At 49.9% G+C, this 13,178-nt stretch overlaps 1 protein-coding gene across 6 annotated transcripts in view; it reads right to left on the bottom strand.

Annotated features, from left to right (window-relative positions):
* The window catches only part of LOC147031202 (calcium-binding and coiled-coil domain-containing protein 1-A-like), a 91,307-nt gene extending 79,167 nt beyond the window's left edge, over positions 1-12,140 (bottom strand). For 2 of the 6 annotated variants that reach the window (XM_085876024.1, XM_085876020.1), the window contains exons 1-4: positions 11,810-12,140; positions 6,924-7,129; positions 1,099-1,201; positions 273-487 (exon numbers count right to left, since the gene is read on the bottom strand). In XM_085876024.1, the coding sequence (XP_085732150.1) occupies positions 273-487; positions 1,099-1,201; positions 6,924-7,129; positions 11,810-11,840 (555 nt within the window). In that variant the 5' untranslated portion in view covers positions 11,841-12,140. Of the gene's footprint in view, positions 1-272; positions 488-1,098; positions 1,202-6,923; positions 7,130-10,278; positions 10,613-11,809 lie in introns of those variants that run through there. The other 4 variants (XM_085876022.1, XM_085876019.1, XM_085876021.1 and 1 more) reach the window with 4 other exon arrangements.
* Positions 12,141-13,178: the final 1,038 nt, after the last annotated feature.

The following is a 13,178-nucleotide window of genomic DNA, read 5'->3' as shown; positions in this document are numbered from 1 at the left end:
GTGGTCAAGTTTCCTTGAAATTCTGTGTGTAGTTTGGAGAACCTCGCTAAATGTGCAGTACTATATTGTCTACAACAAACAATAAACAACTTTCCCTTGCCCCTCCCCCTACTCATCACAACTAACATTTACAACTATTGCACAGGTGCACAGTTCATAAATCACTAAACTATTATCAAAAAAAACAAGTCCCAGTTCCGTTAGCTCACAGCAGAAACCCAACAACAGGTATAGAGCAGGTGAACAATATGAATAAATAAATAAATAAAAACCTGTAACATCCGAGAGCGTGTTGTGACGAGGAGAGCATCACTCGAGCCATCTAAACCATCAAGAACATAGTCATCCTCCAAAACCAAGACCTCTTCCATTTGTGCGCACGGCTGTGGATGGAATTTGAATGACGAGCTCACTCCGAGTACAACTCCTTGTCGGGTCACAAAGCAGAACAGGTACTCTTTGTCGCAGTCCTTTGGCAAGTAATAAGCTGGAGAAGGTGAATAAAACAAATACAACCAGAAATAAGCACATCACAAATGAAATAAAAAGTTCATAATAAAAGTTGGAATGAGGATAGAAATCGAAATCGAAGGGTGCATTTATACAGGGTCTAATGGCCATGAACGAGCTCCGACACAAATCACGCACATACACACACGGCCAAAATTATACACGAGATAACGTAGGACCTCACTGAGGGGGAGTCACTGAACTTGGGGGAAGTGACGTCACTTCTCAAAGCATTATTGACTGGTACCAGTAACACCATCTTTATATGTCATCTTTTCTTTCTGCAATCAGTGGGCCAATCGAGTCATTTACTTCTCCCCCATGGATGCCAACCCACAGGGTACTTCCATGTTCTATCCTGTAAATGCTGAGCATCAAACAAGGAAGCATCCGGGACCATTTTTAAAGTCTGTGGTTTGACTTGTGGGTTCGAACCACCAACCCCCTCGACTCAGAGTGGAGGCTTTAACCATCACACCCTGGAGTCTGGTGTTTACCAATTTCACAGCCAATTATACTTTCCAGAAAGGTGTTCAAAACACAAAATCAATCGACAAAGGCAGAGACCGGAGATGACACAAGACTCACCTTTAAACTGCACTTTGCACATTCTGAACTCACTAACCCTGTTATCAGCTGGAAGAGACGTCCATGAGAACGTGTAATAATCGTGGTGAGATGTCCATCCGACCTGCACAACAATTTGGGACGTTATTTTGATACAACATCAAACAACAATGTAATCGGATTTGAAAAACTGTCGACATCAGAGATATCAAGTACTTACACAGTGAACAAAACACAGCTCTCAAAACATAAGTGTACTAGAACGGCACCAAGTAGAGTGCATACCTCCGCCAGGCTGAATAGTTTACGTTTTGTATCCCACCGATTGGCCGAAGCTGAATCCGGACCTTAACCGAAATCGATTCGGCTTGTTCTCCTCACCTAACCAACTCATCCACCTAGTTTTGTCATAATCCATCCATAACTTTTTGAGATATCGTGCTATATATAGTTTTTGGCCGTATCTCTCAATGGTGAATCATCACTTAAAAAAAAAAAAAACTGTGGTATCTGGATCAGGATCCCTGACCCGAACAAATCATCCAATCTGTCCACCAAGTTTCATCTTAATCAGTCCATAGCGTTTGGAGATATCCTGCTCACAGATAAACAAACGGAGGTGAAAACCTCCGTCCACCTTCAGCGATAGAAGTAACAAGAGTTGGCCCTCACAGAGGCAAACTAAAACATGTCGCAGACTGGTCAAAACGGCAGAAAAATCAAAATACAAATGGGATCAAGTCAGGGATCAAAAACAAATGAACTCGCGTCTGGAGGCGGCAACAAAACCCACCTGAAAGAGAGGAAATGGTTGGAACTTTCAAGTTCAAAAGAGAACACCTTTGGGTTCCAAACAAGCAAATGGTGAGAAAAGCAAAAATAAAAATAAAAAAGGACAAAACCCTCTCTCACCATGGTGACCATGACAACCAAAATAACTGAAAAAGGAAACCTCCTTATGACCAAACAAAGTCATCCTCACTCATTTTGAATTACACCAAAAGTTACCAAAGAGACTTCCCAATAGTGCAATAAACTTCTGGCTGTGCCATCGCAATTCATTTACCTGCACGAGCACCCCGCGCACGCCGAGTGGGCTTCGGCAATTGGTTCATGTTCGTCTTTCCGTCTGTCTGTAAACATCAGTTTATGATTGAGGAATGACTGATTTAGATTGAATGTTATGTTTTGAACAAGAATCGGAAGACAAACCTGCCGTTTAACAGTAAGTTGGCTCAGAATTTGTCCCGATTGCACATGCGCAGAGAAAAGCGATAATGTTTTTTATTCGGTCTGCTTGCCTGGCAGTGAAAAAAAATTGAAAATCATTCCAAACAGGAGACGTGCTGTTTTAAGGATGTCATAAAGGACAGAAACAACAGGCACGAAGAACCAATGTAGCGTGTTAGATAGGGTGATGTAATAGAATGCGTCAACGGCAGTCAATTCAGGAATTTATTGATTTACAGGACTTTTACAACCTTTAATTTATTTAAATTGAATTGTACACTTGAACATTGAAGAACACAAATCGCCTTCTTTGCACTTCCAATAACCTCCAGTTTCATAGTACTTAGACACGACAAATAGGGTGGTGCATAAGGGAGACGTACAACACTGTTTCAATAGCACTAAACCTCTGGAATTTTTTTAACGATTTTTAAAATCATTATTTTATTGAAAGTGAAGTCAAAACTCAAACAATGCATGGGATGACGTGTTCTATGAACTCTCTCGTTCATAAACGTTCTCGTACCTCTGCCACGAAGGTGGATGGAGGTTGTGTTTTCACCACTGTCTCTCTCTGTCTGTGAACAGGATATCTCAAACAGTTGTAGACAGATTCAGACAAAACCTCAGTGGACAGGTTGGGTGTGTGACGAGGAAGAATTGGTTCAATCAAGGTGAAGATCCGGATCCGATAAAAAAAAATTTTTTAAGTGATTCTTTACCATTGATCGGGCTAAAAATTATACAAAGCAGGATATCTCCAAAAGTTGTGGATGGAATCAGACAAAACTTGGTGGAGAGGTTGAGTGTGTGAAAAAAAATGAAATGATCTGATTTTGGTGAAGACCCGAATCCAGATCGAAATACAATTTTATAATTGTAAAAACGATTCCTCACCATTGAGAGATAGGACCAAAAACGATATATAGCACGATACCTCAAAAAGTTGTGGACCTATTCTAAATAAACTTGGTGGATGAGTTGGATGGGTGACAAGAACCAGCAGATTCGATTTTGGAGGTCTGGATTGAGAGCCGGCCTTTCAACGGAATTCAAAACGTAAACTTGTCAGCCTGACAGAGCTATGCATTCTTCTGAGTGTCATTCTGGAATCGAGTTACTCTCGCCAAAGGAGAGGATCCTTCATTTGGGTCCACTTGTTTGTCTGTCTGTCTGTTTGTCTGTCCGTTTCTCCGCACAGAAACGTGAGTACGTGGATTAAATTACATTGGACCCTTAACAACCCAAAGACCCATGAAGATTGAAGACCCCTAAAACCCCTTAGAACCCCAAACACTATTTGGCTCCTTTCTACCCTTTAGACCTTTTAATACCCTTTAACCTTTTAGACCCCTTCAGCCAATTCCCCTCCTTTAAACATTAAATTACACCCTTTTGACCATTTCAACCACTTATTTTTAAAAAATACAGTGTCGAGGCTCGTGTAAGAGCTATCACACAGAACGTACTGTCGTGACCAAAAATATTGTCACCCTTGCACTTTTTTCAAATAATGCACTATTTCTTTCAGAAAAATGTTCAAATTAAAAAATCTTTTGGAATCCACTATATGCATTTCTTTGGTTTGCAGTGGAACAAAACAAAAAAAAAGCTCAAAAAAAGTACTAAATATCAGCTTATTCCACACAGACATCCTAAAATGGTCCAGACAATATTATTGGCCCCTTTTCGGAGTTGAGAGACAAAATTAGATTTCAAGTAGGTGAGTCTCCTTTACTTTTGCATTGAACTCAACTGTGGTGAGTTGCAGGTGCCTGCAATATAAAAAAATCACTCGTTCAACCAGCTTGAATGGAGAAAAGGAGTCATTCTGATGTTTTGTGTCATTGTGTGAACCGCAATGAGCACGGACAAAAGAAAGAAAACCAGAGAATTGTCTGAGGAGGTCAGACACAAGATTGTAGCCAAGCATGGACAATCTCAAGGCTACAAGTCCATCTCCAGAGACGTTGATGTTCCCGTGTCCACTGTACGCAATGTTATGAGGATAGTTTAAGGCCCATGGCACTGTGGCCAACCTCCCTGGACGTGGCCGCAAGAGAAAACTCGATCGAAGATTTCAGCGAGGGATTGTTCGAATGGTGGGGAAAGTACCTCGATCAACTGCCAAACATATTCAAGCTGATCTTCAGACACAAAGCACGACAGTCAAACTCGCACCATCTGTCGCCAACTCAATGAAGGAGGGTTCCATGGTAGGAGACCCAGGAGGACCCCACTGCTGAGAGAGAGAGACATAAGTAAGCCCAATTGGAGTTTGCCAAAACACACCTGAACAAGCCAAAATCCTTCTGGGAAAATGTCTTGTGGACAGATGAGATTCAATTGGAGTTTTTTGGAAAAGCATATCATCTCTATGGTTACACAAAACAAAATGAAGCCTTCAAAGAAAAGAATACCTTCCCTACAGTCAAACATGGAGGAGGTTCAGTGATGTTTGGTGTTATACTGCCTCTGGCACTGGGTGCCTTGAATGTGTGCATGGCATCATGAAATCAGGAGATTACCAAGGAGGCATTTTGGAGCGAACCAACTGCTTCAATGAACCAATTGGAGCAAGAGAACAGCAGACATTTTCAGGGAAATTGGTCAAAATGAGATCCAGAAGAGATGGACCACCGTTGGTTGAGATCCGGGTCAGAAAGTTGACCGATTGAGTCAGTCCCAATGAATCGCAGAAATCTTTTACTGAAGTGCCATCACAGGTGAGGGAGTTACCCACACCCAGCCAACTGGCATGATGACAATTGAAGTCACCACATAAGAGGAAGAGAGAGTTTGGATGAGAAGATAGAAGTTGGTCCATGTTTTCGGACAGTGAGGTGTAAATGGAGTCATCACTGTTGAGTTGTTGACAGAGTGTGAAGGATTATAGAAGAGTGAGGGGAGAGGGCCGGATGAGGAGGAGAAAAGGCTCGGTGGTGATGGGATGAGGCACAATGGAGAATTATAAGAGAGAGGGCAGAGGAAAGTTAAGGATTGAAGGAGGTGGAAGGATGAGATGGAAGAGAGAGTGCAGGGGAAGAAGGCAGCTTTGTGGATGTGAGGGGGAGCAACTTTGGGAAAGGGGAGTGAGAGGTGGGAGTTGAAGGAGAAGGGCAAGTTTTTGAGAAAGGTGAGAGGGAAGCTTGGAGGGGGGAGAGTGTGAAGGTTATGAACCTGAAATGACAAGACTGACGAAAACTCACCAAAATAGCACAAGTTTTGAAACAAAACCGAACTAGAAACAGACAGTAAACACGGAGGAAACAAAATATACAGTGAAACCGTGACGGACAATGACCGGAAACATATCTTTGAGAAAGTTGGTAGAGACCCCTGGAGAGAACCAACTATCAGTCAAAAACCGGAACCAGAAGAATTTTGATGTGACCTATTTGGATCTTTTGAACTTTTCAGACCTTTGACCCCTTTACACATCTACAACCAGACCATTTAGAAATTTAATTTGCAGTCAACGACCTTTCATTTAGTACATTCTTCCATTTATTTGCCAAACAAAACAAGTCCTGGCGAGGGTCTGCAATCTCTGATTGCTCTCCCTCTCTCTCTTGATTCCATTGTTTCTGTTTACATAGTCAAGCTTCACAAACAGAGATCGAGTACTTCAATTCAGCACGAATGAAACGAAATGACATTCATACCCGACAACTCCCAGCAGTACCATCAATGGCTTTGCATCGCCACTTTTGAACCACGACGACTTTTATATCCGACAACTCCCGGCTGCAGTACCCATGACTTTACATCACCACCAGTGAACCAAAACAACTGAATGTTAAAGCGACGGCTTTGCATTACGTATGCACTTGAGGCGGTGTTCACATCAAGCTCGACTTGCTGCGACGTCGAGGTGGTAAGCATGGTGAGGTGTCCTTCGGAGGGGTCTTTCTGACTACCACACGGTGCGGTGGATGAGCGGCGTCTCTTGCCACACATCTCTTTCCAAGTGCGAGCAGCGGTTCTGTGGCTATTGGTTGCGGTGGTCGGCCGAGTCTTTTGTTGCCACCCATTCCATGGCTTTCATGAGTGCAGGTCAGCAATTGAGGACAGAAACTTGAAGCTGTGTTTGATTTATTGCTGTTGTGGTGTCACTTCATGGGAGCAGGCCGTGTATTTTGATAAAACTTGTCCTTTTTCACTCTATAGATTACATATTTGAGTTTTGGACCTTTATAACTGTATTACTGTATGCAAAGAGCATCACAATGTTTCATGTAAAGTCGTATAAACATTTGGATCAAGCGCTTAATAAATGCAATATTTTATTATCTCCAAGGGTACGGAAGAGGCTAAAAAAAAAAAAAACAAATACAAAGCTGATAAGAGAATATTAAGAAAAGTAATCCTCTGATATAAAGTGAACCACCATGGGAAGTAACGTGGCTCATTGGCCTTGTCAAAGAAAAAGAAAGCGAACGAACCTTCGCTACTCGAGATGTCACCGCACCTCTCTTCATGTGCTGGTAACCAGGTGTCACCCAACCTTCAGTTAATAAAATTCCTCTTTTCCCTCCAAACAATAACACTGACATTGAGCAGAGAAAACGCAATTATGAGAATGTAGTGAAAGACAAGAATCAAAAGCAACTTACAGGGAAAAGTCCAATCCAATCGTTAGAGTTCAAAGGGACTCCTGGTGGCACCTTGTAATGACATTCCACAGCAAAATCCAAGATGTAACTCTCGGGCACGTTTTGAAAACACACAACGGCTTCATTTTCAAAACGCTCCACCCAAACTGGATATCCATCGTGTTTGTTCTCCATGGCACCAACTCCACAGTTCATGTCACTGACTGCTGCTTAAGCACAAAGGAAAACATGGGCACATGTACAAAATCATATTCACAGCACTCGTCAAGATGTAGTTCACAACAAAAAGGACATGAAATGAGAGGAAGAAAACTAATCCGAAATGATGCAATTAATGTGGTTAAACAACGTGTAGGAACAAGCAAATATATGCCTTGAAACAATAAGCCCATGATGTCACACCTCAACACTGCCACCGCACCCGTCCACCGTCTCCCCTCGCCACCGCGCCCGCCCACCGCCTCAACACTGCCACCACGCCCACCCACAGCCTCAACACTGCCACCACGCCCGCCCACCGCCTCAACACTGCCACCGCGCCCGCCCAACACCTCAACACTGCCACCGCGCCCGCCCACCGCCTCAACACTGCCACCACCCCCACCCACAGCCTCAACACTACCACCACGCCGACCCACAGCCTCAACACTGCCACCACGCCCGCCCACCGCCTCAACACTGCCACCGCGCCCGCCCACCGCCTCAACACTGCCACCACGCCCACCCACAGCCTCAACACTGCCACCACGCCCACCCACAGCCTCAACACTGCCACCGCGCCCGCCCAACGCCTCAACACTGCCACCGCGCCCGCCCACCGCCTCAACACTGCCACCACGCCCACCCACAGCCTCAACACTGCCACCACGCCCGCTCACCACATCAACACTGCCACTGTGCCTGCCCACCGTCTCAACACTGCCACCGCGCCCGCCCAACGCCTCAACACTGCCACCGCGCCCGCCCACCGCCTCAACACTGCCACCGCGCCCGCCCACCGCCTCAACACTGCCACCACGCCCGCCCACCGCCTCAACACTGCCACCACGCCCGCCCACCGCCTCAACACTGCCACCACGCCCGCCCACCGCCTCAACACTGCCACCGCGCCCGCCCACCGCCTCAACACTGCCACCACGCCCACCCACAGCCTCAACACTGCCACCACGCCCGCTCACCACATCAACACTGCCACTGTGCCTGCCCACCGTCTCAACACTGCCACCGCGCCCGCCCAACGCCTCAACACTGCCACCGCGCCCGCCCACCGCCTCAACACTGCCACCGCGCCCGCCCACCGCCTCAACACTGCCACTGCACCTGCCCACCGCCTCAACACTGCCACCACGCCCGCCCACCGCCTCCCCTCAGCACCGCGCCCGCCGCCTACCCTCGGCACCGCGCCCGCCGCCGACCCTCGGCACCGCGCCCGCCGCCGACCCTCGGCACCGCGCCCGCCCACCGCCTCCCCTCGGCACCGTGCCCGTCCACCGTCTCCCCTCGGCACCGCACCCGTCCACCGCCTCCCCTCAGCACCGCACCCGCCCACCGTGTCTGCCCACCGTCTCCCCTCGGCACCACGCCCGCCCATCGTGTCTGCCCACCGTGTACCTTTGGCACCGCGCCCACCCACCATGTCTGCCCACCGTCTCCTCTCGGCACCGCGCCCGCCCATGTCTGCCCACAGTCTCCCCTCGGCACCACGCCCGCCCACCGTCTCCCTTGGCACCGCGCCCGCCCACCATCTCCTATCGACAATGTGCCCACCCACCCACAGTGTCTCAACACCGTGCCTGCCTATCTCCTCCCAACACCGTGCATATGCGCCCGCATCGTCTCTTTTCCTCTCACCCTGCTCACTGTCCACTTTCAATACCGTGCCAGCCCCCCACACTTCCTGTTGTCGTAGTCATCTCCTCCTACTCTGACTGTGCCCACCCACCGTCTCCTCCTCCTCCTCCTGCCTCTCCTCTCCCCTCACACTGCTCACCCGCAGTCTCCTCCGCTTTCCTCTCGACATTCCGCCCACCTGCCTGCCTGCCTGTCCTCTCCTCTCACTGCACCCACATGCTATCTCCTTTCTACACTGAACCGACCCGCAGTCTCCTCTCAACACTGCACCCACCAGCCGCTGTCTCCTCCTTTCAAGACAACCACCCAAAGTCTCCTCTCAACACTGCTGCCACCCACCTTCTCCTGCAACACATAGCCCAGTCTATCAAACCCACCCACCACTTCTTGTCAACACCATGCCTGCACATCCCGTGCTCTCACCACCGCGCCCTGCCCAAAGTCTCCTCTCAATGCAGAGCCCTTCTGCTGTCACCTCTTAGCGCCGCACCCACACACCAAGCCTCTATGCCTTGCTGCCACATCCCCACATCTGCAGTCTCCCTCAAGACCATGACGAACCATCCAATCCTCAACACCACAATCACATGCTCTCCACATACCCCACCCCCTCTCAATTCCGTGCCCTGCCCACCATCACTTCTTGGCACCCACAGGCTCCTCTCAAAACCAAAGGTGTTGTTCTGTGTAAAACTAAAGAAGTACCCTTGCATTGTTGTTTGTACAAAAAGCAAAACAAGTTTATAACAATTTTACTCATGTTGAAAGTTGAACTCCAGAAAGTAACCTGGACCAGTCCCTCTCATTACACCATCACACCTTTCTGACAGCGAGAGATCTGCAGCGATTTAAACACAAAGTGAGTGTCAACAACAGGGACTTGTACAGTGTAAAGTCCTTTCAAAAGTCACAAATTATTTTGGATGATTCCATCACCATCACCAGGGACTCAAAATAACAAGGTCATGAAGGATCTTCTTCAAGTATCAATGCAATGATAACCTGATAACCTGTATATGGTGCATTACAAGGAGGGTGACATGACCTTTGTCTGGACCGTGTTCAAGAAAACTTTGCACGGAATACATTGGTGTTTCCCGTCAAGGCTCAGGTGTTGAAGTATACAAGGGTATGTGCAGGTGTTGAAGTATACAAGGGTATGTGCAGGTGTTGAAGTATACGAGGATAGGTGCAGGTGGTACTCCTGAAACCAAAGTACGAGTATGAAGCATTCCAGCACCGGTTACTCGGCTCCCTCAAGGAGTCGAGGGAATTTGAAGAGAACCCTGACCTGCCCAAACTCACGAGTTTTTAAGGGATATTTTTAAATGTTTTTACAGATGCGACGCCTGTTTACACAATGTGTGCCCATCTGCGTCGTCGCCATTGAGGCATCCACACGAAATTGATGTACAATGTCGGTTCTATTCACGTTGTTGCCTCCAAATCACTTTGACCTCATCCCGATGTCATCATCGGATCAAGGAGAGCGATCTAGCCGTACCTGTTTACAGCAAGCACGATGAGCGGGCACCATCACCAACGAAGTCTAAAATTAAACACAGCCACTCGTGTCAGTACGTGACACCCACGTGCCCGTGCATCGTGTACCAAAACAACTCGGGGTGCGTGCACGTGAGCAGTGACAGCACCGTGCGTCTCCTCACAGCTGACATACTTCACTTTGTGTTTTCCTTTCTCTTCAAATAATTACTTCTTCCACAAGAACAGAACAAGGCAATAAACATGATATTCCAGGACATTGTAAGGGTGGACCCTCCCCAAGAAACCCCCATTCCACTTCACACCTCATTCACTCTCCCCTTCATCCTACTCAACCCGCAACACAAACATTCTCCTCCAACCCTCCTGCACTCTCCCCTTTATCATCCTACTCAAGCCGCAACATAAACATTCTCCTCCACCCCTCCTGCAATCTCCCCTTCATCCTACTCAACCCGCAACACAAACATTCTCCTCCACCCCTCCTGCAATCTCCCCTTCATCCTACTCAAGCCGCAACATAAACATTCTCCTCCACCCCTCCTGCACTCTCCCCTTCATCCAACTCAACCCGCAACACAAACATTCTCCTCCACCCCTCCCAGACACCCCCATCCCCGTTAGACAACAGTGTTCCTGTCCATCACACCTCAATCCTCCCTATAAACACGACACCCCACAATCCTTCACAGACTGCACCTGCACCCTGCCCCCCCCCCGACACTCCCATGCTCTCACTCGACACCCCTATTCCCCTCTACCCCCACCCCTTCCAAGCACCCCATTCCCCCTCCCTTGGACATGCCATTCCCACCCTCCACCCCCGTATACACCATCCCCTCCCCCCACAGACACCCCATCCCCCCAAGGCACCCCCATTCCCCCCCCTCAGACATCCCATTCACCCTCTCCAGACACACCATCCCCCCAATGCATCCCCATTCCCCCCTCAGACATCCCATCCCCTCCCCTCCCCTCAGAGATCCCATCCCCCCTATGCACCCCCCCCAAAGGCACCCCCACTCCCCCTCCTCAGACACCCCATCCTGCCCCCACCGCCTCGGATACCCCATCATCCCCCCCTCGGACACACCATCCCCCCCCCGCTTCGGATACCCCATCCCCCCTCGGACACCCCATCCCATCCCCCCGCCACGGACACCCCATCCCATCCCCCCGCCACGGACACCCCATCATTCCCCCGCCACGGACACCCCATCATTCCCCCCGCCACGGACACCCCATCATTCCCCCGCCACGGACACCCCATTCCCCCCTCGGACACCCCACCCCTCCCCTCGGACACCCCACCCCCTCCCCTCGGACACCCCACCCCTCCCCTCGGACACCCCACCCCTCCCCCTCGGACACCCCACCCCTCCCCCTCGGACACCCCACCCCCTCCCCTCGGACACCCCACCCCTCCCCTCGGACACGACACCCTATCCCCCCGCTCCCCTTGGACACCCCCCCCCTCCCAAGGAACCCCCATAACACGATGGGTTTCTCGGTCTCCCTGCCACCTCACAAACCTGATTCACAGACACTTGATGGTTCTCCCATTTCGCACCAAAAGCCCACACCGAGCACGGCAGGACGGATGGGAGACGGCCACACAGGAGGGACCAGCACCAACGAACACAAGAACACCACAGTACCTGGACAATGACGTCATAGTATCGCATGACCTTGACGAGTGAGAGATTTCACGGAACATGTAACATGTGCATCATTTGACGACACGATCCTTCATTTTAGCTCACTGGTAAAATTTATCATTGTTTGTGATGGACGGAATGTGGTACCAGCCTCGCTGACAAACGATTGCTATACACCCCCCGTCGCAGCAACCGTCGTCAAACAAGGAACGTGAACACACGAAGAGGTCATTTGGTCCAACATGTCCGCATTCGATGAACACCACAACATATGAATTAAACCTCTCAGGTTATCTCCTTCATTTCACCGGAGGTGGGACGGAGGGTACATCACAGGGACGTCACGGTGGGGGCACGGAGGGTACATCACAGGGACGTCACGGTGGGGGCACGGAGGGTACATCACAGGGACGTCACGGTGGGGGCACGGAGGGTACATCACAGGGACGTCACGGTGGGGGCACGGAGGGTACATCACAGGGACGTCACGGTGGGGGCACGGAGGGTACATCACAGGGACGTCACGGTGGGGGCACGGAGGGTACATCACAGGGACGTCACGGTGGGGGCATGGAGGGTACATCACAGGGACGTCACGGTGGGGGCACGGAGGGTACATCACAGGGACGTCACGGTGGGGGCACGGAGGGTACATCACAGGGACGTCACGGTGGGGGCACGGAGGGTACATCACAGGGACGTCACGGTGGGGGCACGGAGGGTACATCACAGGGACGTCACGGTGGGGGCACGGAGGGTACATCACAGGGACGTCACGGTGGGGGCACGGAGGGTACATCACAGGGACGTCACGGTGGTGGCACGGAGGTTACATCCAGGGCAGGGGTGAGGAAAGAGTGTGGCAGGTACGGGGACAGTACCGGGGGAAGGAGGACGGGAAATTAGACGAATGAGACAGGTACTCGGATAACCGTTAGGGGAGGTGTGACAGGTACAGGGATAACCGTTAGGGGAGGTGTGACAGGTACAGGGATAACCGTTAGGGGAGGTGTGACAGGTATATGGATAACCGTTAGGGGAGGTGTGACAGGTACAGGGATAACCGTTAGGGGAGGTGTGACAGGTACAGGGATAACCGTTAGGGGAGGTGTGACAGGTACAGGGATAACCGTTAGGGGAGGTGTGACAGGTATATGGATAACCGTTAGGGGTGGTGTGACAGGTATATGGATAACCGTTAGGGGTGGTGTGACAGGTACAGGGGTAACTGTTAGGGGTGGTG

The sequence above is a fragment of the Eptatretus burgeri genome, chromosome 3 (assembly GCF_056783735.1).
Source record: "Eptatretus burgeri isolate ZD-2024b chromosome 3, Ebu_testis_v1, whole genome shotgun sequence".
Taxonomy (NCBI): Eukaryota; Metazoa; Chordata; class Myxini; order Myxiniformes; family Myxinidae; genus Eptatretus; species Eptatretus burgeri.
This window is presented reverse-complemented; position numbering and strand designations above follow the sequence as displayed.